The 27803-nt window shown below is 43.1% G+C and overlaps 1 protein-coding gene across 4 annotated transcripts in view; it reads right to left on the bottom strand.

Moving 5' to 3' along the window:
• Positions 1-27803, bottom strand: part of TMEM120B (transmembrane protein 120B) — a 49105-nt gene that overhangs the window by 13909 nt on the left and 7393 nt on the right. For all 4 annotated transcript variants that reach the window (XM_089775124.1, XM_075898635.2, XM_089775123.1 and 1 more), the window contains exons 2-6: positions 16164-16282; positions 13978-14094; positions 12103-12162; positions 8967-9062; positions 7798-7887 (exon numbers count right to left, since the gene is read on the bottom strand). In XM_089775124.1, the coding sequence (XP_089631250.1) occupies positions 7798-7887; positions 8967-9062; positions 12103-12162; positions 13978-14094; positions 16164-16282 (482 nt within the window). The remainder of the gene's footprint in view (positions 1-7797; positions 7888-8966; positions 9063-12102; positions 12163-13977; positions 14095-16163; positions 16283-27803) is intronic.

Raw genomic sequence — 27803 nt, 5'->3', positions numbered from 1 at the left:
AAAATGATGGAGGTGACTATATGGACCACAGTGCAAAAGAAATTAAAAATTAATGCTCAGTACTCCCTTCCTCGGCTCTCCTAAAGTTTTAAACAAGGCTTGCTTACTGGCATGTCAGAGTGCTTGTGCACAACCCCACTCACAGCACCAGTCATGGTGTCATTTGATTGGGTTTTACTAGGAAAATGCAGATCATTGTTGCCCCCCCCCCCGTTGTGTGTTTGCCCCAAATTCTGTGCAACGTGGGGCATCTAATAAAAGCTTATGCTGTGCTGATTCTATCTGTGCTAGTCGTATGCATGTAAGATTTTTGTATGTAAAGTTATGAATATGGTCTCTGTACTTGTATTTTAAATGTTTTCTGTCTGGGAGACAGAAGTAGGCATCAACCACCTATTATGAGGGGTTGGTTACTCAATGCTGCATGGACAATGGCTCTTAAGTGTTTCCAATAAACATCTGGGGAATTCCACTGGGATCCACTGGCTGCTTGCTGGAAGAACATGGGCAGGTTAGTTGATTATGTGATCGTCTCCATTTTGGGAAATACCATCACTCAGGAGATGAATGGAATTCCCTCTGCATGGACAAGGTTATAAAAGGATCATGAGAGTTCCTCCATCTTTGTCTTCAATCCTGCTCTCGACTTCAGAAGCATCCTTGCTATGGACAGATGGCTCGGAAGGATTTGTTGACTCATTCTAACATTGGATGTACCTCAGAGACTTTTAAGCGAGCAGTTTATTACATCTCAGCTAAGAGCCTGCTTCAAGAACTCTGTGATTGATGTATGTCATGTGCTTCCTTTATAAGTGCTTCTTTCAACCTTTTCTCTCTTTCATTAAATAACCCATTTTATTTTTATAAAGCACTGGCACCGCGTGCTCTTTTGGGTCAGATCTGACATATACATTGACCTGGGACTGTGGCTGGTCCTTTGGCACCCGAAGAGCCTGTTTGGTGTTGAGGAGATTCGTTTTTATAACCTCCCACCTTTGCAAGGTGTGGTGCGGGTTGTGGCACAGGTAAAGCTGGAATGTCTGTGGGGATTTGCTTCTGCAACTTCTTGCTGGTCAGAGTGGCAGCTGAAGTGTGGTGTGTGACTGGTTTGGTGCCTTATAGGAAGAGGTCTCCAGTCTTGGATAGTAAGTCGCCCTGGTCCTGAGCAGTTTGCTCTCTTTTAGCCCTCCCAGTGGTGCCCCAGACTGGCTGGCAGGTTACACATGGGGCATTTGGCCTGCCAGGGGTGAGGGAGACAAGGTACAAATTGTTCACTTGCATAAAAATATATGGCAGTGGCACTGAAGCCTGTCTCCACTTTCCACAAGCGGAAACGATTTTGGCTGATCTCACAATTGTTGCTCGCCTTCCAAAGCTTCCTGTCCCCCATATGCTGCTAACAAAATGTTCAATGAAATGGTCCCTGCCAAAGTTATTGCTGACTGGCATCTTAAAGAGTCCTACTTCAGAGGAAGAAATTAGGATGCCATCCCTAGGAATCTCTTGGAAGACTTCAAGGGGTCAACCTTATGTACATAAAATGCTCCATAAGGAGTCCCCTGCCTATCTCCACAAGGGAATGAAAAGTAGATGTTACCTGTTACATCACCAGCTCTTCTAGTACAGATAAATTCAGGGGTGTGGAACCTTTTTTGGGTTGGGGGCGGCTGACCCATAGAAAAAAAAAATCAGTCTGAGGCCCACACACAAAAGAAAGAAGCAACCCCCCCCCCAAAAAAAACACCCTCCCCCAAATCCACACTGGCCTTGCCTCTGACTGAGAAGGAGAGAGAGACTGCCCACATTCCCCTCATACACCACAGCATCGTGGGGCCCACGCTAATAGATTGTGTGCTCTAGCCTTGCGGGGTCCCCAGTGCTGGGGGGGGGGGGAGCTGAATCAAGGGCCAGATCCAGGTACGCCAGGGGCCACATCTGGCCCCTGGGCTGAGGTTCCCCCTCCATGAATTAAAGGAAAGTTGATAGTCATGTCCAGATAAATTGGGGGCACCATTTCTGAAATGAGAAATACACTTACACACTTACCCAAGGTTCTTTTCCTAGTATCAGATTCATCTGTGCCTGACTGCCATCATGGTCTAGAGTGTGGAGTCTCAAAAAGGTCCTGGCTCACAGCATGGCTCAGTCTCCCTGCCACCAACGGCATGTTCTCTGTCCTCCTCCTCACTGTTCAACCCAGGGGCCACGGACTCAGGCTCTCTGGCAGCATGCAAGACTCTGGTGTGGTTTCTTCCAAGTAAGTCACATGGTTTGTTGTAAACGTGGCAAATCTGTTGATCAGCGCTGGGGAGACTGTTGGCCTCCTTGGCCTTCTGGCATGCCTGCTGCTCCTTTGCTTTCGTACAGCCCTGCTGCTGATCCCTCTCGTATCCCTTCTGCTACACCCTCCCCCCTTCAATCTGCTCATAGATAGCCATGTTTCTATGGCTGACTCAGTCATGAATGCACAGCCTCTTCTCCCCAGAGGCCCAGGAGATCCAATATCACCTGTCTATTCCATGTGGGAGAATATAGCTGTTACGGTCAGCTGCTCATCTTGCAGCCCTCCATCTTCACATGCTCGCAAAGGAATTTCAAAGCTTCACAGGGCTGTAAAATGCCAGAGAGGTCTTCTGGTCTCCATAGTCCCTGTGCAGCAGAGATCACAACTGTGACCAGGAAAGCTCAGTATCTGGCATTGTGAGATAGCTGCTGGAGGACTGTTAGGGTCAAAGTAGGGATTACTGGGTATACATTTGCACTGCATCCATCTCAATATGCTGACCACACAGCTCAACACCAGAGAGGTAGTGTTACTGAATGGACATAATGGAGAGTTGGCTATCAGTGGAAGACAAATTTAAGTGAAGATACACACACACAGACCCCCTAGATCAACGCAAGGGAATTTACATTGACCTAACTTTATAGAGTAAACCAAGCCAAAAAGAAGCAACATAGTGTGTTAGTCTGACTACTTGAACACTGTAGAAAACAGCTCATTACCAGACCATTTTTAGGAATGAAGGAATTAGCAGCAAGCTACCAATTATGTGGCTTCCTATAATGCTATACAAATAAATGAAACTTCAGTCTAGATGTTAATGAGTTTTACAACATCAAAACAGAGAAAGCTTCGAAATTTAAAAAAAAGAGAAGAATGTCACCAGACTTTACTGAGACGTAATCAAGAAAAATGCAAATATCGCAACAGGATAAGTTAGTTTCAGAAGCATTAGCTCAATGATGCAATTGTTGGTGTTGTGGCTGACATGCAAGACTAGAACAAGTCCTGGTTGAGTGTGGCTTCAGGTTACTTAATGTCTCTGTGCGTCACTTTCCCTAGTTGTAAAATATGGGCACATGCTACTTCCTTTACTTCAAAGAGGCTTTGCAAAGCTTAATTCACATGTGTGTTATAGCTTGTCTACACTTGAAACACTACAATGACTCAGCTGCAGCCCCATAGCTGCTGTGTTTCAGTGCAGGTACTGTATAAGCTGACAGGAGGGTTCTCTCATCCACATAGGAAATCCACCTCCAAGAGGCAATAGCTAGGCTGATGGAAGAATTCTTTCACCAACCTAGTGATGTCTATGTGGGGGCATAAGCCAAGTTACCTACATCACTCATGGGTGTTGGTTTTTTCACACTCCTGAGAGACTGGTGGCTCGATCTAATTTTATTGTAGCCCAGGTCTCAGATGGAGATGTGGAGTAGCAAAGTATTCAACAGCCAAATCCACAGTTACCTGAGTTTGCTATTAAATCCCTCATGCTAAGAGAGACTGAAGGATGACAGTGGGTGTTATTAAACCTACAGCAAACAACATATCCCCTCTTCAAGGCATTACAACTCACGCTAGTGTCTGTTCCAGAGTGAAGTGCAGGTTGTGATCATGGAGATGGACAGTTTACATTTTCTAGAGCAAGGGCAGCTAATGTTTTGCCTATGTCCAAATGTCATGGTGAAGATAGAGTCAAAGTCCAGCTTCCAGCAAAAAATAAAATATACCACAACCAGAATAAGTAAATCAGATGACTCGGGAATTTATTCAAGGATTTGACCCAATGTCCACCTCCTGACCACTCGGTTTTAGAGTGGTGCTTCAGAGGAAGTTGCCGGTACCCTCAGCTTCCTTAAAACACACTTCCTATGTAAGACATCTGGGCCAAATTATGAAGGTTTGAGTGTTGTATTATGAGTGAAAACAGCCCTGGACATGCTCCAGAAACAACATACTGTAGTGCATTCAGACAGTTATCCTGCCTAGGAAAGGTGTTTGATGCCTCGTTAATTATTATAGGTTAAGAGCTATTAGTATAGCAATCTGGAGGTACTGACTGATCCTCTCTCAACTGCTTGCCAGCCCTTAAGTAACAACTGTTACAAGGCCTGAGGACAAGCATGCTCAGTGGTGAGGAGGGAAGGGGCAAGAATGGAAGAGAGCTGTGGTGGAGCTTCTCAACTAAGCACATTGCACAGATGCAGGAGCCTCACAGGGAGGCTGACAGTGGCTTTACGTAAGGATGGCAACTTCTTCAAACACAGGCCAGTCCTCACAACATTCATTCCCAGACATTCAACTGCTGTTTTAAACATGGCCTACAAGCAGGGGAAGATGGGAGGTGCGTAAGGACACAAAGCAATCCGGTTGTGTCCTTGTCTGCTTCTTTACAGTGCATAACAGCAGCATAAAATGATTGTGGGTGATTTTTGTTTCAAACAGTAGAAATCCAGGTCCGGTCTACCTTGTTCTTCCTAGAAGACTTTACAGACAGCTAGAGAAGTTAAGCACTGTTTATTCAGATTGTTTAGCTCCATTTAAAATAGTCTTGGAAGGCAAGATGAGAAACCTCTCTGCTTCATAAAAGGCAGGTAAAAGTCACAATCCAAATCGGAGATCTCGTGTGATTCCCTACCCAACCAGGAAACACCCACCTGGACATTCCTGAAGTTTCTAAAGACGAAATGCAAGCAGAAATACAAATACCACCCATGGAAAACCTTTGTGAAATTATTAAAAAGCAAAAGAGGACATGGCCCATTTCCTCAATCATCATCTGCACAGCTCGTCTTAAAGCGTTCAATGTCAGCCACAAGCCATTTGATATCATTAGTGGTCTAGAGACCATTAGAGACCAATACTGTCTTGAAATCAAACTAGAAGCATATTTCTAGTTTACATGAGGGGGATTTTTTAAATATAGTTCTGTGGCTACAATTACTTACTGGCATTAAAGTAATTGTTGCCTCAATCTTATGATTATATTGTAGTTTTGCCTGTAATATAGTTTAACTTGGATCAATCATCTCTGCTTGCGGTGTTCAATCGTATTAGCAAATTAGGCATGAGTTTCCCCAGAAAGATTTTGTACCAGTGCGTGCACACAGACGCTATCCACCACTATATATGGAAATTCCCAGCTTCTTCCTTTTTAGGATGTCATAGGATAAATTATTTTAATACAAAGCTTTGGTTAAGTGATTGATTGAGATATATGGCCATAAATTCCATCCAGATGGTCATTAAACCCTAGTAAATATTCAGCACCCCCATTCATTACAGCTTAATTATATGTATACTCAGCTGTCAGCACAAGTCTTCTACCACCACCATTTTAGTTATTTTACGCATGTCATAAATTCAATAATACACAAGTAAAGTTGAAGTATAGTGGGTTTACTTATTCAAAGTGTGGCCAACCAAACAAATTAGAGAATTAATTAATACACAAGGAGCTTGTGTTGTGAGTGCGTGTGTATTCATGATCAGTAGTGTGGGTTTAATTATTGCTATTTTCCCTTTTCTTAATGAAGGCCAATCTAAAATGGATGAGTAGCAACTCAGAAGGGGGCCATAAGATCTCACTTCACAAACAGGCCCAATTTGTGTGTCTGTCACATCACTTTTACACTCTGCTGACTTCATTATTTCTGACAGACACTGATGTGAGAAGAACAAGGCCCGATTATTTTGTCCTTTCTAGCCAGCCAGGAATGTGACTTGGGTGGCTACGAGGTCATGGACAAGATCCTGAAATGGCACTCAGCATGGCCACTGCAGAGCATATCTCGCTATTTGCGCTGGTTTATTACAGCAGAGTTGTGGAATTTGCACAGGGCTTAAAACAACAAATGTCAGGCAAAAAGTTACTTTGAAAAAGTGTTGCATGTCTCATGGGGTTTTTAATTGCTGCATCTCCTTCCATAAGAAGGGGAATGCAGGATATCCTTTGGTGAAATCCATTATTAGTAGTCCTTCTTTGGAATGCTGTAGGACTCGGAGGATGCAACAATTTCCACTCCTCATCCCAAGTCTATACTGACACTTGACAGCCCTCTAACTTTCTGGCTCTGGGGTGTGAAAAAAACCAAAACAACAACAACAAACAAAACAAATCATTCTCTCCCTCCTCTTCTTTGCCCCAAGTGCAGAAGTAACAGTGTAAAATGCCAGTGTGAACCAAGCTATAGTGATAAGGGCCTCACTCCCAGTCCTGTTAGCTACTCCCGTCGCAGAGATGTTTTACATAGAGCTCTCCCAGCACTCATGATGTGGCCACATTTTCAGTGTAAAGCACAACTGCTTAAAGCGCAGCCAGAGCAAAGTGTAGACAAAACTTTAGACTAGGAAGATTTGGGGGGGAAGGGGGACATGGCAGAGTATTCAGGATATGAATTCAGGTCAGTAGACATACAAGGACAGGGTCACTTTATTGTCTCTTAAATTGACTTACCATCACCTGTTCTGTGCGAGTTTTCATGGGAGCAGGGAATTAGGTTCTGTTTTTTAAATTCACTGTTTTAAATACCACCGTTTATTTATTAATTTTTTAATTTTTGTAAAATTTCTTTGAAGCAAGATTCAAGAGATTTTTTTTGCTCTATGGATGTTTAGGAAAAAAAAGTCTCTTCGGTAAGAGAAACTGACTGGCTACGAGAGAAAGGAACAGTGAAATTGGCTATGCACAGAGTACTGTGAAATACATAAAAGAAGCAAATGGAAAAAGAGAGAAAAAGTTTTCATGCTAGTTTCTTTCTGTTATCGTAATGCTCTGGTTATTAATATCATCTAGCATTATAATTAGTCACTCCTAAGTATATTGTTTGGCAACACTATCAGTTTTCATGTTGATGAGAGAACTTTAATTGACAATACTGGAAACTTCTAAAGAGCAACTCCAGCTATAAATAAACCTGCAAATAATTTAGGACATTTATACTGCAAGCAAAAAGTTTTAAAGGGGAAACATTAGATAAAAACAATTTAAATAATGAGATTATTTAAAGAAGTGGTGATTGGGATCTTTTATTTTTAATGGGGTATACTATTTTTACCTCTATTAAATTACGTCCACATTAACAACTGATTCCCCTCCCCCCCCCATCCACCTCCAGCTATCTCTTACGTTTACGATAGTGTAACCTTACACTGAGTTAAAGGTGGGGGGAAGTAGTCAAAGACAGTGGAGAATTAGACAGCCACTTTTCTGCATTTGCAGGAAATACTGACAATTCATTTTCTATAAAATAATTCTATTTCTAACTCACTAAAACTAATAAAAGTACAATCAGCACCCTGGTGTAAGGGATCAAAGCACAGTGTCCTCATAACTTGCCATCGTTTTTCTCACTGAAGTGGAGGTATGTGTTTGGAAACAGATGTTCAAAAGAGTCAAAGAAAAATAAACTGTCCAGCAGGATTTTTATCCCCAACCTCCCTGGGACTCAACAACATACTATTTTTGCCTTTTTGTTTTAAGTGACTTCTGTGCTTTGAACAGCATACAGTACCTTGATCCATTGCTGATGAGAATGCTTTCCCTTATTGTTAATGTGCAGTAATACCACACCAGTAGGAAGTTAAACACTTCATCTGTCACCCTATCAAAAAGAAGAAGAATTAAAAAAACACCAATCCCACACCTTTGTTATAATAAATATCCATTTCAAGATTATTCTCCTCCCTACCCCAAGAAAAGTATATGTGAAAATAGCTTGTGTGAAATGACAGACATTAATTCCCTGATCTTGAAAGCCCTTTGGTACATACCTAATGGTATACATGACTAATCCCGATAAACCCATACTGTGTTGTTTCTTCAACAACAATGCAAATTGGGGATGGGATAGTGACTTCTTTGGACTAGAAAAGTGCCATGTGATAAATGACTTGGGATCCTAGGCTAATGAGCAGGTGCGTAGAGATGACATTGATTCCATTTGAAGGAGGGAGTGCCCCAAAGAAGCGGCAGATGATCCAATTTACACAGGCATTTTCAGGGTAATTCAATGAGAAGATGCTATTAGATCTATATAAATCCAATCAACTAATAACACAGTAGAGCACTGCACTCTGTTTTCAAGACCTGAAAGTGTATTCTATTTTGACATCCTAAAGTATGAAGTCTAGATGACCTTGAGCACGTATATTGCACAGAAATTCTTTTTTTTAAATTTATGCTTATAGATGACAGTGTTGGCTTTGATTTGCATATTCCCCTGAAATGTTTGCAGACCCAACACTACAATGGTAAGAACATATTAACAAGAAAAAAAAAAATCAAATAGCCTACGATTGTCCAAGCTGAGCTATATACATAATGTAAACAAACAAGTAGAACAACCAAAAAGTTTTTAGCTGTAATAATATATGGTGCTGCCACTAGCAGCAAAGGAAAGAAAATTAGTTTTAAAAGATATGGTGCCTGATCTTTAAATATTTCCATATTTGAATAACTTTATGCACATCCTTACCTCCACTGAAGAAAGTGAAACTAAGTATTTTCAGGAACAGCACTAACTGGACAGTACCTCTTAACAGTAAATTCTGCACTAATCACAATGGAGTTAACAGTTTTATTAACTTCTGATATCAAAATGTAAAGAAGTTAGTGCTGAATGTTTAGTTAGAATCCACTAGATGTCAGACTGTTTAATCAGAAATAAAAGTACTGCCTTACCTGTAATGAAGAATAAACCTGCATGCTACTGCACCAAGTAACAAGATTATTGTCAAATAAAGTTTGAATTTTTCATATTCATCTTTGTAGGCAAACCTGGGATGACAGAAAAAAGAAAAAGGATTAATATTTCTACCATTAAAACATGTAAAACACACCAAACGATTTGCGATTTCTAAGCTGATTTATATTCTAAAAAGTAGATTTCTTATTCTACACATATGTAGAACACCCTATTTATCCAAAGACAAAAAAACCCCTATTTAATATTCAGAAAAAATTTTCTTGAGTGTTTTTCTTATCAATTGTCATGGGGGGGGGGGGGGGAGAGGAGGAGGAAGGGAAACAAGTTTTAAAATAATCCTGAAGAACAGTCCTTCCTCATCTCTATCTCCCATCTCCCCAAAAAAACACAAACACAAAACCACAATTTTCTCCCTACTGAGAGAATGCAAGCATGGTGTAATAGAAGTAAGACCTTTGTACTTGTACAGCACCACTGAAAGAGTCCTCACTTAGAATTAAATCCATGTCAGTGAAGAGCTTTATTAGTCTCAACATCCTGCAAGTTAAGTAAATATTAGACTACTTCTTTCACATGGCAATAGGAGAAAAGTGAAAGCAGCGTGACTATAGCTGAAACATCAGATCTCTTATTTAATTCAGAGCAGACAGGGTTGCCATGTGAATGGCTGTGACACCTCCCGGATAAGCTATTATCTGGGATGTGGTTCATAGTTTGCACTATGCCACAGTCCTAGTTCAGCAATTCTCTCAGTTTCCTTCCATGGAGTAAGTATGCATATCTTCCATGTTGGGTCCATATGCACCCAGTGGGAGGAGGAGCCCTGCCTTGGCACAGTTGGGTCATTGATTAGATTTTTGTTTGCTATGTTTGCAGCTGCGCCAGCCTTAGACCATGTTCAGTGACTGTCCTTATCTTCTGCGAGGGGGACAGTGGCACGAGAAGAGTTTTCTTGATATTAGTCGGTGGCAAGATAGGTCTCCTCTTATCATGACCTTTGCAATTCGTGGAATCGCTATTTCTGGGTCTTCTGCCCAGGCTTGGGGAGGAAGTGGCAGTAACTGGGAGTCAAAGGGAACTCACCGTAGCTGCTGAGTGTGCCCTGTGGCTCCTAGCCCCCCAGAGTGAGTTTGGGAGCTGCAGGGAGTTCACCACGGAGGCCAGGAGCCACAGCTCTTAATATTCACGAAGTCACCATTTGTGGTGGCAAGGGTTTCCTGTAGTGTCGTATTTGCCATGATTTTTATGTACACCATCACAGCATCGCCCGATATTTGCTGGCACAATGCTAGCCAATGGCATGGAAGAGCCATTGACCCCAGGATGCTGCTGATTATGCAAAAGGAAGCATTAACGGCAGTGTTCATTAAAATGGTGCATGGGCTTCGGTGCCAAGCTAGAGCACAATATTCCTCTGTGGAAAGGACCACATATGGCGAAAGAGCGCCATAACGCAATTATGCAAATGAAGCGCGGGATATTTAAATCCTCGCTTCATTTGCAATTTCGGGTGTCTGCATTTGCATTCCTCTCTCGAGGGAGGAATGAAGTGGATATACCGTTGGAGATTAATCTAGGTTTAAAAAGATATTGGTGAGGCAAGATCCAGACCTTAGGTTCCCCAACTGCCAAGACACCACATTTCTACTCAAAACTATAACCTCTAGTTCTAATTCTAAGCCCAGACATAGTCTGTCCTCAGTAACACCAGACCTTAACATGGTCATACAACCTGGATTCACACAGAGAGTATCTTGAAGACAATGGTGTTACAGATGTTTAACTGGAGGTCATAGTCTCGTCTGCAGATTCTTTTACCACCATCAATTAGTTACAAGCCAGAGAGAATCCATCTTAATTCAAATTAGAAGGGCTAGTTGCAGGATATTTCTCCTTTTTTATTTTTAAGTGGATCGAATCTTCTCTGGAAGCCATTGACACCCAATGCAGCTGGAATCCTTTTACAGATACAAAAAAACTCAAAACTATTTGTGTTCCTCTGCACTAATAAGTCCATGTGTGTGGCCCCAAATATTACACAAATTGTTTAAAAACAAGTGATCAGATTGTATTCAGTGGATTTATACCATGGATAAATTTGGCTCAGTATTTTGAACAAACAGTGCTAGCTGAACCTCCCAAATCTGGGACTCTCTGGTGCAGCAACATCCGTGGTATGATAGGGCCCAGATGTTGCTGGACCAAAGATCCCTGGAGGTGGGAGTCAGCCGGAGAACACAGAGCTGGGGAACCCCAGTCTGGCTGAGGAACTCCCGGCATCAGATGGAGGTGAAGAGCCCCGCCTTGGCTAGAGACAGGCATCAGCAGGGCCAGGAGACGAATGCGGAGCTCCTAACCCCAGCTGTGGAACCCCCAACAGCAGCAGGACCAGGCAGCTCCAAGCCAGGGAACCCTGGGAAAGCCCCGGTGGGAGCAAGACGTGCTCTGTCAGTGGGGATGGTGGTGGCCAGGCAGCCCTAGCTGGGGGAACCACAAACTCTCAGCAGTAGCTGGCATGGCAGCCCTGGCCAGGGAACTCGCCAGTGTTCTTTAGGCCAGGCGGGACCAGGGAGCTCCTGGCATCAGTGGGGCCAGGGAGCCCCACCAGGAGAACCCGGAGAATTCCCAATGATAGGGACAGGGGTGGCCGGGGAGCTCCAGCCAGAGAATCCCCGGCAGCAGTGGAGCCAAATGGCAGCAGGGGAGTCTTGGCCAGGGAATCCCCAGCAGCAGTGGGGCTTCTGAACGGGGCTGATAGCAGTTGGGTGGCTGCAGAACGGAGCCCTAGGAACCCCAGTGACAGCGGGACCAACAGCAGCCAGGTGGCCCTGTCCAGAAGCTGGGGAACTCTGGCATCAGCAAGCAGCAGCAGACTGGGAGCCCCAGCAGGGATGGCAAACCCCTGGTCCAGCAAACACCCTGGGTCAGGACTGCTCAAGTCCCAAGGATGCCAGCCCAGGGAGGTCCAACCTGTAGTACATAGTTCCACTGTGTGATCTTGCTGAGCCAGTACCCTGCTCTGCTACTGAAAACAGTTATCTATGTTGTAATCTTCAACATCTGTCTTCTAACTAGAAGGAATAGTAAAAAGGAAGTGAAAAGCCCACTTACTTTGCCTGATTACTCAGAAGAGTTACATTCACATTTCCCAGCACCAGATTTAAGTATAAACTGAAAGACAAAAACCATCCAAAGACTAGTCAGTCCATTTACTACAAAGATTCACTGCACCATAAGCTAGACAAACGATCCAAGGGCAGTAAGCAGTACTGTGTATTTTAGTCTAGGTTTTTAATAAAGTTTGAAATGTAGCAGGTGCACTAGAAATACACCTCAGTACTCTCCTCCAAATGGGCCCTCTATATTAGCTGGTGATCCGTCAGCTTTTTTAAAATCAACATTTTAATGAGTCAGACAGAAAAAGTTTCTGGTTAGAGGCATCTTTACTGCTTATCGCAGGGGTCGGCCACCCCCAGCACACGTGCCACAGGCAGCACACAAGCCGATGTTTACTGGCTCGCAGGGAGAGAGCTCAGCCCCGCCCATCCACCCCCAAACAGCAAGAGCCTGTGCTGCCGCCTGAGCCTTGCGATGAGTGCGCAGCCACAGAACCAGCTCTGGGGGGCGGCTGCAGATTGGGCAGTGTGCCAGCCAGCTAGCGGCTGGTGCTCTCCCCCCTTCTCCAGCAGAGAAATGATCCTGTGGAAGCAGCTGAGCTGCTGGGAGGAGAGGCTCAGCTGGGCAAGCTCCAGGGGCCAGGGGTTGGGCCATGTGGGCTGCTCCTTCAGGAGCAGGACTGAGACTGGGGCGGGGAGCTGCTCCTGGGCAGCTGGGACAGGGGCTTGGGCCTCATGGCTGCTTCTTCAGTAATGGAGCCGCAGTAGTGGGGCAGAGGCAGCCCAGCTGGGGATGGGCCAGCACGTGTGTGACTGCAGGGGGTGGGTGGGGGAACGTGTGGGAGGGTGGGTGCTGGCTTTGGGGCAAGGTGGAGGCAGGGAGGTAGTTGTTCTGCAAGGTGGGGGAGGGGAGGATAACATGTCTGTGCTTTAGCTGGGAGTTAGGGCAGGACAGACCGCTGGTGCCTGCTACTTTGAGAAGCAGGATTTTATCCCAGCCCCCATCAGAGCTGCGGGGAGCTCTATTAGAGGTGGGGTGGGTAAAAGGGGGATGTGCTGGCATCTGTGTGGTGAGAGGCAAGCAGGGGATGGTTTATTTGGGGTGTCTAACTGAAAAAAAAAAATCAGGCTTGTGCGCTGCTTAAGGTATCAACCTACGAGCCTGAGATCAGAGAACTCAGCAAGGCAAAGCAAGGCCAAGGATCACACTAACCGGTAATATCTGCATCTTTATTCATTTATTAGCTGCTGTATGTAGGACTATTATTGACTTGAAAAGTATCACCGGCTCTCAGACCCAAACATACAGGTGAGTAAGTTAAATCTCCACACACCACTTCTGAAAGGTTGCTGACCCCTGGCTTATTAGTGTTAGGGATCAAGAGAAATTATGGACTCGACTATTAAAAGAGTCAGGGTCAGAGAAACTGGATTAGTGTTTTTACAGCAAGATAGCAACATCGGCAAGAAGCAGCCCATGAATGGTATCTCAGTGTTAAGACAGTACCACAGATGAGTGCTCCCTTGGTACCAAAGAGCAAAAGCAGATAAGATTACGCTGCAATACAAGAGTGTTTACGTGAATATTTTGAACAATAAAGTTCCTGGTTAGCCAAGCCTCACAGCCTATATAGTTTTGTTTTTAAGTGAAATTTACTTCCGGTCCACCTTTCCCTCACTATTTTCTGCAAGTAGTGAGGTGACCCTGAGCATCTGTGTATTTCAGAGAATTCTATCCTTAACACGTGATGTGGCATTCATGGCAGATTTTAAAAGGCAACTGTTTAATTATTTCAGAAAAGACTCAACAAAATAAAGTATTTGTAACAGCTTTATCTTGGCAAAATTAATGTAATACATAAATACATACCCATTTCGCTTTGGTAAATAGGCTTCCATGTCAAAGAAAACATTTTGCCTTTCTTTGATCTGGATGTTAATTTGCTGTATGAGATCACATTCTTCGGGACTAGATGTGTATTTGCACCTGTGAGGATGGTGAAAGCACAGATCCTTTTTACAACCGTATTTTAAGAGAGGATAAAAGTCAGTTTAAACTTGGCAAGTTTTTTAAAAAAATAGAAAGGTTCCTTATCTGCACTTCTAACAGCAAAAACCTAGCTAAGATTTTTTTCAGTTTTAACAGTTCCAGTTTACTTTCTTCTGTTTATGCTGTTTCTCTATTTTCACTGTATGTTCAACTTGAGCTACAGAAAGACTAGTCAAGGACTATAACCTAAAATGAACATTTTAAATCAATTTCACTTTGTCTCTCAGTTCATTAGCAGGAGACTATATGTTAGCAGTTTGGGAGATCCTAAGTAACATTAAGAATCCCTTTTAAAAAAAAAAAAAAAAAAAAAAAAAAAAAAAAAAAGCAGCACACCTTGTCATTATCCTTAATTTTTTAAAACAGTTCAGCAGATGCATTACAAAAGCTTGGTTTTTACAAATTCTAAACTGATTTGTGTTTTATCATTAAAAAAACCTCCATCCTGACCATAAACTTCATAAGGGGTAATCTGAAGACAAATACAAAACAAACCCAATACTATAGACTCTTCCAGAGTGACAACAGACATCCTACAAAGCTCCTAGTGAAAGGACATTAAACTAATTTAAATCTAAGAGATCGATTAGGTCTCTAACACAATTAATGGTATGTTACATGGGCAAAGGCAGGGGAAAAAGAACTTTCTGATCAGCTCTTTCTACTGCACCACTTCTAATGAAATCAGTCATTCTGGGGACAGTAGGTGGTGTCAATTTAAGCATTGCTGAAAACAGACAAATATTAGAGCAACAGGAGGGCTTCGGATGAACTGCTTTTTTAATCAGTCATATAAAGATCATCATTTTGTATCAAAAGAGAAAATCCAGGGGAAGGAAGTAGGGATGTTAAATTGCGAGTAACTGACTAATTGAATAGCTGATGTATTTTTGCATCGACTATTCGATTAGTCGATAGGGCACCTCCCCTAGGGCTGTTGCTTCACTTCAAAGTCAAAAGCACCATGTGGAGCGCAGCGTCTGCTGCCGCTTTGAAACACGGTGTGCAGCCCGGGGACACCCCAGCTGGCCCCGGGGCTGCACACAGTGTTTCAAAGCAGCGTCACATGGAGCCTGAGGTCTCGCCCCAGGCTCCACATGGTGCTGCTGCTTTGAAGTACCCCCTTCTTTTCTGTCCCTTCCCCCCCTACCTGTCTCTATATGATAGAGGCAGCAAAGTGTGTGTGGGGGAGCAACTATAAAAGTGTAGCTTAGTCTGTCTGTTAATCAGCTACATATGATCTAAGACTGACCGTAAACGCTAAAAGATAAATAATTTGATGAGCTCAGAAGCAAAAGTTATTATAATGTAATCTTTAAATCTCAAATTATCAAAAATACTTTGCTTGTGGAAATATAAACCAGAAGAGATGCCCCATACATCTATCTCTATATGTAAAGTCATTATAGTTATTTCTGTAGATTGAACAAGAATGTAGCTTTGTTGTTGCAGGTTTTGGGGCTTAAAATATTCCTAGGTCACATATGATTTCTCACAATCTATGACTGAGGGAAAAAAGCTACAATTAACATGGAGACCATAAAGGCAATATTTTTAGCCTAGTGCCCACAGAATTAAGCGTACAGCTCCTCTTGTTGGTGGGAGTTGAATATTCAAGCACCACAACAGGAGAATGTTACTGAAAATTAAAATCCACCTTCAGATGCTACCAGATGGCTACCAGCAAACTCTTGTGGCTTTTCCATAAATAGAAGAAACGGAGTTTTATCTTAATAAAACTACAGATAACAGGCTAATTTTGCAATGTAGTCTTGCTATATAAAAAAATTCCTACAACAAAATATATTGTAGGGAGCAATTCCATACTGGCTCATGAGGCACACACTGGGTGATCTATTAAATCCTGTTTATTATATCAAAATGAACACTGCTGTCAATGTGAGGTTGCTCCCTTTTTAGGAGACTGGACAGATAGCGAAATAGTATTTATAGCCTATATTTCAGTCACTCAAGAGGAACCCACCCACTCACGACTGTCCCATTACCGTTGGAGGCTGTATTTCAGGTCTTTTAACTTCCTTTTTTGTTTTCGAATGGAGCTGCTGCAAGCATCCTGCAAGTTATTGAGTTCTTCAAGTTTCTGTCTATATACCTTATGAGTTTCCTGCAAGAGAGCAGAGAAAATAGGTAGAAAGACGATGTAATCTGCCCAAAAAGACCTTTGGAGAAAAATAAAAACAAAACCATGCCTGTTTTTCCTGGGAGAATAGATGCTCAGGCTGCTTCCCTAGATTGCTCCTGCCTACAGAACAAGTTTGCTTGTAATTGTGGGTGCCATTTTCACCATGCAACCTAGTTTTGAAATGATTAACATCTGCATCTGTCATTGACTGCAACTGGAGTCAAGGATGCTCAACACTATAAACAAAAACAAAAGTCAGTTGCATCATTTTGATGCCACTCCTGGTGGGGGAAGAAATCTGCTGCTGGAATAGGGCCAGCTGCTCCCTTTGTCATAAATTGTTTTCATTCTGTGCAAGGTTCTCAGGATACCCATGGCACAAATGACCAGGGCAAGTGATTGTAAAGTTTCCCTTAAAAAAATTAAGAAGTCTAAAGAGGATGATGAATGGCTCTTCATTTCCCTTGCTGTTACTGAGGATGTTGTTTATACTTCATAAGGAGCTTTCCCACTCAAGAAATCCTCTCCTGTTTCAGCCTATCGTAAAGTCCAAATTCTACATTCCCTCCGAATCTGCTTCTACGAAATGGCTGGTTAAATCCCAGATCAAGAGCTTCAGTTACACTGTACAATAAAATGGGAGATCAAGAACTAGGAAGAAAAGAGGAAAACTGATCTTGTTTAAACTAGGAATGTTAGAGTGTAAACAACAAACAGTTTAAGCAAGAAGCAGATGCTTATCAGTGAATGGTGCTGGTTACACTCAATGAAGCCTCCTCCCTGGGAGCCAAGTGGGCAAGAACTACCCGCTCCACGCTGGGGGAGGAGGCTTCTCCAAGGCAGGGAACTGGGCCAACAGGGGCTGGCAGCCCCGTTCCTGAAGAGGCTTCACTGCAGGCTCTGCAGTATAAAGCTTATTCAGTATAAAAGCTATGATTTTCAGCAGTTATGTGGTTACTATTTAACCTACTTTTAACATCCCTAGTTTAAAAGTAAAACCCTCTTTAGCACTTTTGCTTATTAAGTTAACTGAATAACTAGTACTATATTCTGAGTAACAGTCTGCCACTCCCGGCAACCTCACAGGGCCCCTTTAAAGAGGAGCCTCATCATCACAACTTATGTTTTCACTTTCTAACCTATAAATCATGTGACGACTGATTTTTCCACTGGTGGTTAGCACTGCTACATGTTCCTCACACCTATGCACATCCCTCATTTTAGCTTGCTGTCTAACTTGGTTATTTCTTCATTCTTTATGCTGGTTTTATTGCATTGGGGACAGAAGTACACATTAATGCTGCTTCAGCACTATCATTTTTACCCCATTATGGCCACACCATATGGCTAGCTGGATCTACACCCAAGAAAGACCAAAGTTATGCTGGTGGGGCAAAATAAAGTATTCTGAAGAGTTTGCAGCTACAATCTAGTTTTGTTTGGTTGATAGTATACAGCCATGATTGGTCACTTCAGTCTGCAGCTACTCCTACTGGCACCGAGTTCTCACATTGCAGCATCCATGAATAACGCTTTCTACCAGCTCAGATAGCTAGGAAACACCATCCAATCCTGATGAAGGATGACCTGGACTTATTCATATCTTCATTCCCACTAAAACAATGAAATATATCTGGGCATGAAGCCTCTTGGGAATGCTGCAGTACTTCCTTATCAACACTAGCTACTGCAAACACATCAAACCTGTCCTCTCCTCAGTACAGAGTGGTGAATGTGGGGGTAACACCATTTTCTGGATTTTCCAGTCATTCAGTTTGCTAAAGTTTTCTCACTGTTGTGGTTAACTCTTTAAATCTAAGGCTAATTGCCTTGCCTATAAGGATTAAAATCATAGACAGTGGGTTATAGAGAGTCCCCAGGGATACTAGGGAAGCAAGAAGTGAGTTGCCAGGAGAGCCAATGGACACAGAGTGTGGGTTTCTGAATTGGAAATAGTGGTCTTCCTGTTCCTATTGTGTGGCCAAAGCAGAGCCTGGGAGGACATGAAATAAGCCATGAAGCCAGGCACAGAGAACCCAGCAACATCCATGTCTAGGGAAGGACTAAGTATTGAATAGGGATGTTAAATTTTGATTAGTCAGCTAATCGAGCAGTTGATGGAATTTCCATTGACTACCAGATCAATCAATGGCGGGGGGGGGGGGGGGGGGGGGCCTTGCTATCCTGCTACATTTCTTTGAAATGTACAAGAGTCACCCACAGCTCCTATATATTTAAAAGTGAGAGGGGCAGCGGGAACCTGCGCCAGGGGAAACCAAAGCAGTCCCTGCTCTCACCGTTTCCCCTCTACGCCTCTTCCTTTGAAATGTACAAGAGTCACAGGCAGCTCGTTTACATTTCAAAGGAAGAGGAACAGCAGTTGGGACCAGTGTGAGAGGGATTGTTTTAATCACTGCTTGTGCTGTTTCCCTGCTGCCTTCTACCTCCTCTGTTCCACGTGGAGACAGTGCTGGGGAGGACAGGGGAAACTGGCTTTGAAGTTGGCTCCCCCCAGCACCAGCTCCTGCTCCCCTCTCCCTTTGCTGACTATCAGAGAGAGGCAGCAAAGGCTGGGGAAACAATTACTTGAATTCCTATTCAACTACCTGATAAGCATAGATATGAAGTTGCAGATGTGAGTAAAACAGGAGATGGTTGGTTAGTCAGATGCAATTAGGTTATTTCCTTTATGTTTCGGGCTTGTTGGACTTCTCTCTATTGAGCATCTATAACAACTACTCCCTTAAAGTGTAACTTTTCAAACTCAATCCCAGGAAATCAGTTCTCTGATTTTAATCCTTTCAGTTGTTCTGTAACACCTAGCAACCATGCAATGTTTTCTCAAGTTTTTTTTTTGTTTTTTTAAATAAAAACCACCCTTTTAAGATCATGATCTGATTCCTGGGTTATAGAAGGTGGGAGATTCTGTGTGCATGTGTCTAAGACAGAAAAGACAAGTTACTAAGAGAAGAAGTTAAAGTTTAAGCTCTCTCCAAAAAGAATGGTTAAAAGAGGTTGAGGGTACCTCACAGGAAGGAATTCCCAAATGCACCTTCCTGGTTTTCCAAAGGTATTTTTGCATTTGGGTGGTAGCAGCGATACCAATCCAAAGCCAGGGAATCTGTACCCTTGGGGAGTTTTTAAACACAAGCTCTTAGTGGCAAGGTATTTTAAAGTCTCTTGCAGGCCTCCACTTTCTACACTCAGAGTGCCAGAATGGGGAACAGCCTTCACAGCTGGCTTCCCATAGAACACTGAATCAAAGTCAAGGTCTCTGTCCTGATCTTCAAGTCACATGGGCCCAGGTCACTGAGTAACTAAAAGATCAATTAAACCTCTGAGATGAAAACCACAAGTGATAGCTTAATCCAATTTTCTACAGTGTGCTAGAAGAGTTAAGGATGAAGTTCCATGGTGCAGAAGACAGAACTTTCTCCAGGGCAGTCCCAGATTGAGAAGTGAAAACCTAAAAAGGAACTAAAATTCATCACAAACTTCACCAGCTTCCACTCCAAGCACAAGGTCTACTTCTTTAAACTTTGCCTTTTCTAGCATACATATGGCAACATGTATTTGTGTATAAGACGACATTACAGCAACACACTTCTCCCCTGGGGATAGAATGGGATCTTCCTCATGACAGATGTAGTCACCTTGCTTATTATTCAGGTTCTATGGTGATCAGTGCAGTATAAGAATTTATATAGAACAGTTAAGTTTGACAACAGGCATCTCCCAGGTCCTCCTAACCTGGAGTGAAAGTGGTTGATCCCAGCGACACAAGGCAGAAAACCAAGCTCAACATCAATCATGTCAAACTATGATACATGTTGGTAGATGCTAGACAGCATGCTTTGTTACGTTAGCTAGTCAACTTTGTTGACTGCAGCCCTACCAGGGAGATAACTGTTTTCATCATAGCTTGAAGACATGACACCATGGACAAGCACAACTCATTTCATGGTATCAACAACCAAATCCTTGTTCAAACTAGGTCAGAAGTCCTTTTCAAAACACAGTTCTAGCCAGATGCCATTTTCAATCAATACACTGTGCAATTACAAGCCGAGTTGCATCTGGTTTTAGCAGCCATGCTATGAATTAGCTGAGGAAAGTCTAAGAATTGTAAGCAATACAAATCCCTGCTCACACTGGACATAGAAAGTGTTCTAATACTAGGGAAGGATAATCACTTATTTCTTTCTGAACAGTGTCATCGTTACATACAAATTTCTGTATTGCCATTCAGTATAGCTGTTGTAGCTGGCAGAGGCGATTCAATATGAAGGGTGTTCCCCCTACATTCATAATTAACCCCACAAAAGCCAATTTAACAGATTAGAAAAGTGGTCACCAACCAGTCGATCGGGATCTACTGGTAGATCCTGGAGCCTCTGACAGGTGATCTTGACTGGTGTGGCCAAGAGGCTATCAAGTGCTGGCACTTCAGCTGCCCCTCCCCTCCACTGCTGCACATTCCCTTTGCCTTAGAGCTGCCCCTGCCTTCCTGCACTTGCTGGGCAGGGCAGGAAGAGGAGAGGGTGCTAATGGCAGGGTGCCCTCTCTCCTACCCTGTAGTCTATCTCCACAGAATGGAGGGGGGCACAACAGGTCTTGGGATGGAGGGAGTTTGCTGGCTGCTTTTGAGAGTTGTGCAAGGCCAGGGCAGAGGTGAGCTTGCCTTAGCCCCACTGCACCACCTGTGGTAAGCAGTGTCCAGCTGGAGCCTGTATCCTGAACCCCTGCCCTAGTCATAAACCCCTTCCTGGACCCCAAGCCCCTGCCCAAGCCCTGAGGCTCCCCCGGACCAAATTTCCTTACAGAAGCTATACATTGAACCCCCTCCTACACCCCAACTCCCTGCCCCAGGCTCAGATCAGAGCAACTCCAAATCCCTTAACTCAAGACCAGAGTCTGCACTCAACCCTCTGCCCTTGCTTGATGAAAGGGAGGAAGGATGGGAGAGTGAGGGAGGATGGAGTGAGCAGGGGTGAGGCCTTGGAGAAGGAGCACAAAGGAAGCCAGGCAAGGGTATTTGGGTGGGAAGTAGATCCTGGATTGCACTTAAATTAAAAAAAGTGATCTTGTGCCTAAAAAGGTTGGAGATCACTAGATTAGACAGAGTCTTCATTATACCCACTGTTACGGCAAATACATTGTGCAAGATTTTAAAAAGTTTGTGTTTGCCTAAACTTCCTCACCTATAGTTTAAGGATGTGAAAGTGTAAACTGTTAACAGATGAGCCTGGGCTTATCAGTTAACCTTCACGGTTACATGCAGCCCAAGGAGAGGGGAGCAGGTGGGAGCCAATGTTCATGCAGAGCCCGCCTGTCCTCACCATCGCTGCTGCCTGAGGTTGTATCCAAGCCATCTCTGTGGGGGGGAAAGGGAAGGGCAGGCAGACGCCAGTGCTCACCAGCTCCTGTGGAACCACCCACCCGCTGCTGCTGAAACAGGCGGCTCTGCAGGAGCCAGTGCTTGTGGGGGAGCCCTACCTGCCTCCTCCCCCGCCTCTGATACAGCCATTTACACTGCACTGTTGTAGCCAGTGCTGCAAGATATTCACATGATAAATATTGATAAAAGCTAGTTCCCTGTGAGCAACGGCTCCCACCAGCCCTTCCCCTCCCTCCATGCTGCTGCCTCGGACAGAGACAGCAGCACAGGAGGGAGGGAGGGGAGCGATCTGTGTGTAACCATGAACCAATGATTCCAGGCTCACTGGTTATCCATTGACAAGTGTACACTATCACACCCCTAGTGTCACCATTGGAGCGTTCCTCGTGAGACTTCTGAAAGCATGCTTCATACCTCGTGTCTCAGATTGTGGGTGGCCCTTCATAGTTGAGATACAAAATCCCAATTAATTGGTTAACCAGTTAAAGATTTTGTTTAACTGATTACAAGGGGACATTTGCAGGGGGAAGGGAGGGGGGAGAAATCACTATATAGTCCCATTGGTCCTGAGCAGCCCCTGACTTCAGGGTAACCAGACCAGGCACCCACTTGCGGGAGATGGGGAGTTGCTTCAGCCCCCACCAGTTAATGGTTAACTGGAACTGGCAAGCAAGTGATGCTTACTAGTTAACCTTTCACATCTAGGGTTGCCAGGTGTCTAGTTTGAACCTGATAGTCCAGTATTTGACCTTTCTGTTCGGGGGGGGGGGGGGAATAGAACTGTCCGGTATTTTCTAAATAAGATGTAATGTAGATCGTGATGAAATATCAAGTTTGTCCGGTATTTTTGTTCAAACCATCTGGCAACGCAATCACACCCCTACTTCTGATTCTTAAAAGTTGGATTAAGTATTGTTATTATGTTTAGAAAGCTCACATGGGTACCTTCTTTGCCTTTTGTCAAATGTGCTTTGAAAGTATTCTTAAAATGAAGATATCCAATGTCATCATCCAAGACTGATACAACACAAACTATATGGCAGAATGCAGGTAAAATAAAGCAGCAGACATACAATTCTCCCTCAAGAGTTCAGTCACAAATTTCAGTTCTAAACGAGCATCAGCAGCAGAAAAGCATGTCTTCTGGAATGTGCCCAAAGCATGAAGGGGCGTACAAATGTTTAGCATATCTAGCAGTAAATACCTTGCAATGCCAGCTACAGAAGTGCCATGTGAATGCGTGGTCTCATTTTCTGGTGACATTGTAAAGAAGAAGCAGACAGCAGTATCTCCCATCAATGTAAACAAACTTGTTTTAGTGACTTGCAGAACAATACGTAGCAGCAAATGGACTTGTAGGCTCTGATGGTAGGCTCTGATGGTATACACTGTTTTGCTTTTGAGGGCAGCAATGTAACCAAAAATCTACATTTGTAAAAAGATGTTAAAAGATTTATGGTAAAAAAATTGCACTTCAGTACTTGTATGAGGTGAATTAAAAAGTACTATTTTTATAGTGCATATATTTGTAAAAAAATAATGAAATGAGCAATGTACACTGTGTTCTATGGTATAATTAAAATCAATATTTAAAATGTAGAATATTTCAATTGGCATTCTATTGTTTAACAGTGTGATTAATCACAATTTTTAAGTTAAACCACGAGTTAACTACGATTAATCAACAGCCCTAGTTTTAAGAACAAGTTAGACAAAATCTGCCAGGGATGTCCTAAGTATATTTAATCCTGCCTCACACCAGGAGACTAGATGACTTCTTAAGATCCATCACAGAACTACATTTCTATGATTCTATATTTGCATTCCAGGTCTATCCACTAATCAGATCTCAAGTAAAGACCAGAGGTAGGGATGTGATAGTGTACATGTTTAAATGGCTAACCAATTAACCTGGGCTAATTGGTTAACCTTCACGATTACACACAAACCCCCTTCTCCTGCATTGCTGCCTCTGTCTCTGTATCAGAGGCAGCAGCATCGGGATGGGGGGGGAAATGGGGAGGAGCAGGAGGGAGTCAGTACACATATGGAGCCAGCTTTTATGCCGCTCCCCCACATGTACTGGCTCCTGTGGGACAACCTCTTCTTCTCCCCCCATCTCCACCCCTACTTTTAGCAGCAGATTGATAGGAGCAGGGCAGGTGGCTTCATGGGAGCCAGCTTTTATACAGAGGCAGCAGTGGTTTCACATACAGTATAACAAAAACCAACACCACCACATTTTAACATCCCTAATAAGGAGGAGTTCAATTAAACATTCTTCAGTTTTTGTACCACCAATTGGCAATACTTACAGTAGTCAAAATAGGCACAAAACACATTTGCTTGTCTTCCCATTAGGATATAATAATCACATTGACTGTACATGAGAAGAATGCAACACAAAGTATACTAGATTGTGCATGGCAGCAAAACCATAATCAAAATAACTATTTCCAGGACTGGACACAGGCCCTCAAATTAATTTTTAAGAATCAGTTCTTTAATGGAAGGCAGTTTAAATATTAACTAATGCTGCTCCTCTTGAGCTTGTGCAACAATTCTTGACTGTTTACATTGTCTGATAAAAAACAACAACCACCAAAAAGCTGATTTCCAAAGGGAGTTAAAATATTCTGAAATACATTGTACTCTGGCTCTGCTTTAAACTTTCCTCAAAAAGCTTTAATTAAAAACACAAGGATTTATAAGACTGAGTTCCAGTTGCATGAAAACAGACAATTGTTATAAATCCACATAAGTATCCAGAACCCGCCCCTCTCCCCCCCATGAATTTTGACAACAAAAAGTTATTTATTAAGAAATATCTGGGGAAAATTTACAAAGGGTGCCATTTTGCAGTTCAATGGGTGCATGACTCCTATTATGTTAACTAGCGTAATTCTAATCCAAAGGTCAAATACTTCCCTCCACGTTTAACTTCAGCACAGAGTTTTCCCCATAGAAAGTGTTGCAAACTTAGTTTAAGGACTTCAGCTTCTTAGGAGAAAGGCACCTGTGTGAAGTTGATAAGATCTGCAAAGTTGTAAATACTGCAACTTTCCTTGAGTTCATAAGCTCTGCAGCGTCATGGCCTCAAGGATTGATTTCCCAAATAAATAGGGGAAACATGACTTCATTTATAATCATGATCAAAGTTGCCACCTGAGTATAACTTGTGACCATAATATGACAGCACTTTTTTTTTTTTAAATAGGTGCACTGACATTTGTTCTTCTACTGCACATTAGGGATGTAAGCAAATTCTTGACTATCCAATAAGCATAAGCTTATTGGATATTTGACTAGTCCCTCAACTTGTTGCTTCCTCCCCTCTTTGCTGTCCCAAAGGCAGCAAGTTCATGGGGGGGGGGGGGGGAGAGGGAGGAGAGCCAACATAAAAGCCGGTTCCTCACAGCACTGTCTCCGTGAGAGATAAAGCAGCTGATTCCCGGCTTGCATCTCAAATGCTGAGCCTCTGTTTTTTAACTGTATTAAGAACCAGCAGGCTTTTAATACCTTTAAAATGCAGAAGCGCAGCAGGGGCATTGGCATGAGCCAGATCCCCCCACGTTGCACTTCAGCCTTTTAAATGTATCAAGAATCTGCTGGCTCTTTATACATTTTTTTAAAAGAAAGGCAGAGACCCGGTTGCAGCTCCCCCACTTATCAACTAGTTGATTAAACTAAATTTAACATCCCTACTGAACGTACTGTATTTCTGGTTAGTTAAATTTGTCCATGATATGCATACACAGATACATATGCCTACTTACCTTACAAACCTGTTGTAAGGTTATAGAGGATACATATGAAGACCTATAATATGTTAACACACCTAGTATGGAGAAATAAATTGTAAGTGTGCATGCAACTTACAGATACTTTACTTGGTCCCACAGATGCACTGAAGTTTGTAGCCCAACTAAGCAGCAGACCTGGAGTAACTGTGCCATGCAGGGTTGGAAGGATAAGGCAGATTGCCAGAAGGAGTACTAGGTGGTTCAGCTCTCCTTGTGCACCAGACCTGTGCTCCTCAAGGTTCCAGTGCAGATATGTGGCTTGGGATCCTAAACTATATATATCCATTAGCTCCTCCCTTCCAGTCCATTAACTCAAAAAATATTTTATAAAACAGTCTCACAACATCTGTTACATGCACAGATTGGGAAACTGAGGCACAGTAACTAGTAATTTAGCATGAACAGCTTCAGACAGCTTAAAGAGGCCTAATTTTTAAAGAAAGTGCTTCAGGAGGATGGAAAAGGAAGAGTCTCTTTAAGATGCCTGAAATCAAGAATTTAAACAAAACAAAACAAACACGCTCGCTTTTGAAAATTAACATGTAAGTTACTTGCTCAAGGTTCCCCCATCAAGTCAGAGACAGAGTAAACCAAATCCAGGAGTCTTATTATTTGTACAGTATTCCCATAGCATGAAGGAGGCCCAGGACCATGGACCAGCCATTATACAAACAGAACAAAGTCAGTGCCTGCCCCAGAGAGCTTAAAGTCTGAATATAAAGGCATATGCAGACAGTGAAATGCAATGAAATGGTCTTGATCATCATAAGAGGCAGAGTATTACAAGGAACTCTTCCCAAACAGGAGGTTGTCTGAAAGACAAAAAGGTGCTTGTTTGAAAGTCTAACTCAAGAATGATGGAAGCTGGAATTGTGGACTACTTGAGAGGTGGGAGTCATCCTCTCAATAGCGAAGGAAAGATGTCCATGAAAGACCTTGAAGACAAAGTAGCTTGTTTATTGGAACAAAGAGGGGGGAGCCAGGAGAGGGATGCAAAGAGAGAGAGGAGAGGTTCAAAAACCAGGCTACAACAGTTATCCCTCCAGACAGAATTTGTGAAGGCTAGAGAAAAGTGTGTTGCAGTAATCAAGATGTAATCCACACATAATGGGTGCGGTGTACTATCCTATATGCTGGCACTTTAGAGAGAATGAATCTGCTCTACAGCCTTACCTGAGGGCCAGCTGGCTTTTAGTTCATGTCATAGAGGCTCATGCACTAAGCTGCAGAGCTCTCAGGTTCATTTCCACCTGTCAACATTAGAGAGGCACAAGATGAAACCCTAAATGAGAATGTTAATAGGTAGCAAAGCCTATGTCTTAGAAATATTATGCATAGAGCCTTACCAAATTCACAATCCATTTTGGTCAATTTCATAGTTAGAGGATTTGAAAAATAATACATTTAGTTATTGCAGATTTGATGGCACCAATAGATTGAAGATCAGGCAGCAGGGCTACATCCCTCAGAAACTGGGATACTATTCAAAAGTGCAGTATATGTTGTTTGCAATCTGGTTGACATGACATGACAGTGACTGAACACCTGCAGACTCATAACAGATGCAGTAGACAACCCACTATCCATTTCTAAATCTCTGGGCAGAAATGGGAGTCCCCTTTGACCTCTCCTTGAAGGATATGAAGAGTCTAGGCACTCTCTTAACCTGCTAATCCTATCCAAGTAGAAGACTAAGGCCCTTCTAACACCCAGGGTATGGAAATAGGATTCCTGCTGAGGACCATGAGGTTTTGGAAAAAGTATGGATAGATGGATAAGATGCTCAAGATTAAAATCAGTATGAACCTGGGGCGAGAACGTAGAGAGACCAGATTATGAAAGAACATGGGAAATGCGGGATGTGTCATCAAAAGCATTAATCTTGCCAAAACTGTGGGTCAACATGGTTTAGCAACTTGAAAGGCCATCTTCGCAGACAAAGAAGCAGGCAGCAATTGGTTCAAATGCAGGTTTTGTGAAGTGGTTGAGAAAGACTGAAGTCCCAGATAGGTACGTGAACATGTACATGATTAACCGACGAGCCTGGGCTCATCAGTTAACTCTCGTGGTTAGAAGCAGCTCTCCCTCCCCTCGCTGCCTCCATGTACTCCTGGGAAATCATCTTAAAAACCACGTCCCCCAGGTCACTGGATCCTGTGGACTCGCCTGCCCCTCTCTCCACGCTGCTGCCTCTGACACAACACATTTTAACCTCCCTAATGGTGGCCTCTGCTGAACCTCCCTAGTGCAGGAAACATCTATGCCCAAAAGGCATCCAGGAGCCAGGTTCAGAGACAAAGAA

Source organism: Pelodiscus sinensis, chromosome Z (genome assembly GCF_052426305.1).
Source record: "Pelodiscus sinensis isolate ZL-2025 chromosome Z, ASM5242630v1, whole genome shotgun sequence".
NCBI lineage: Eukaryota > Metazoa > Chordata > Testudines > Trionychidae > Pelodiscus > Pelodiscus sinensis.
This window is presented reverse-complemented; position numbering and strand designations above follow the sequence as displayed.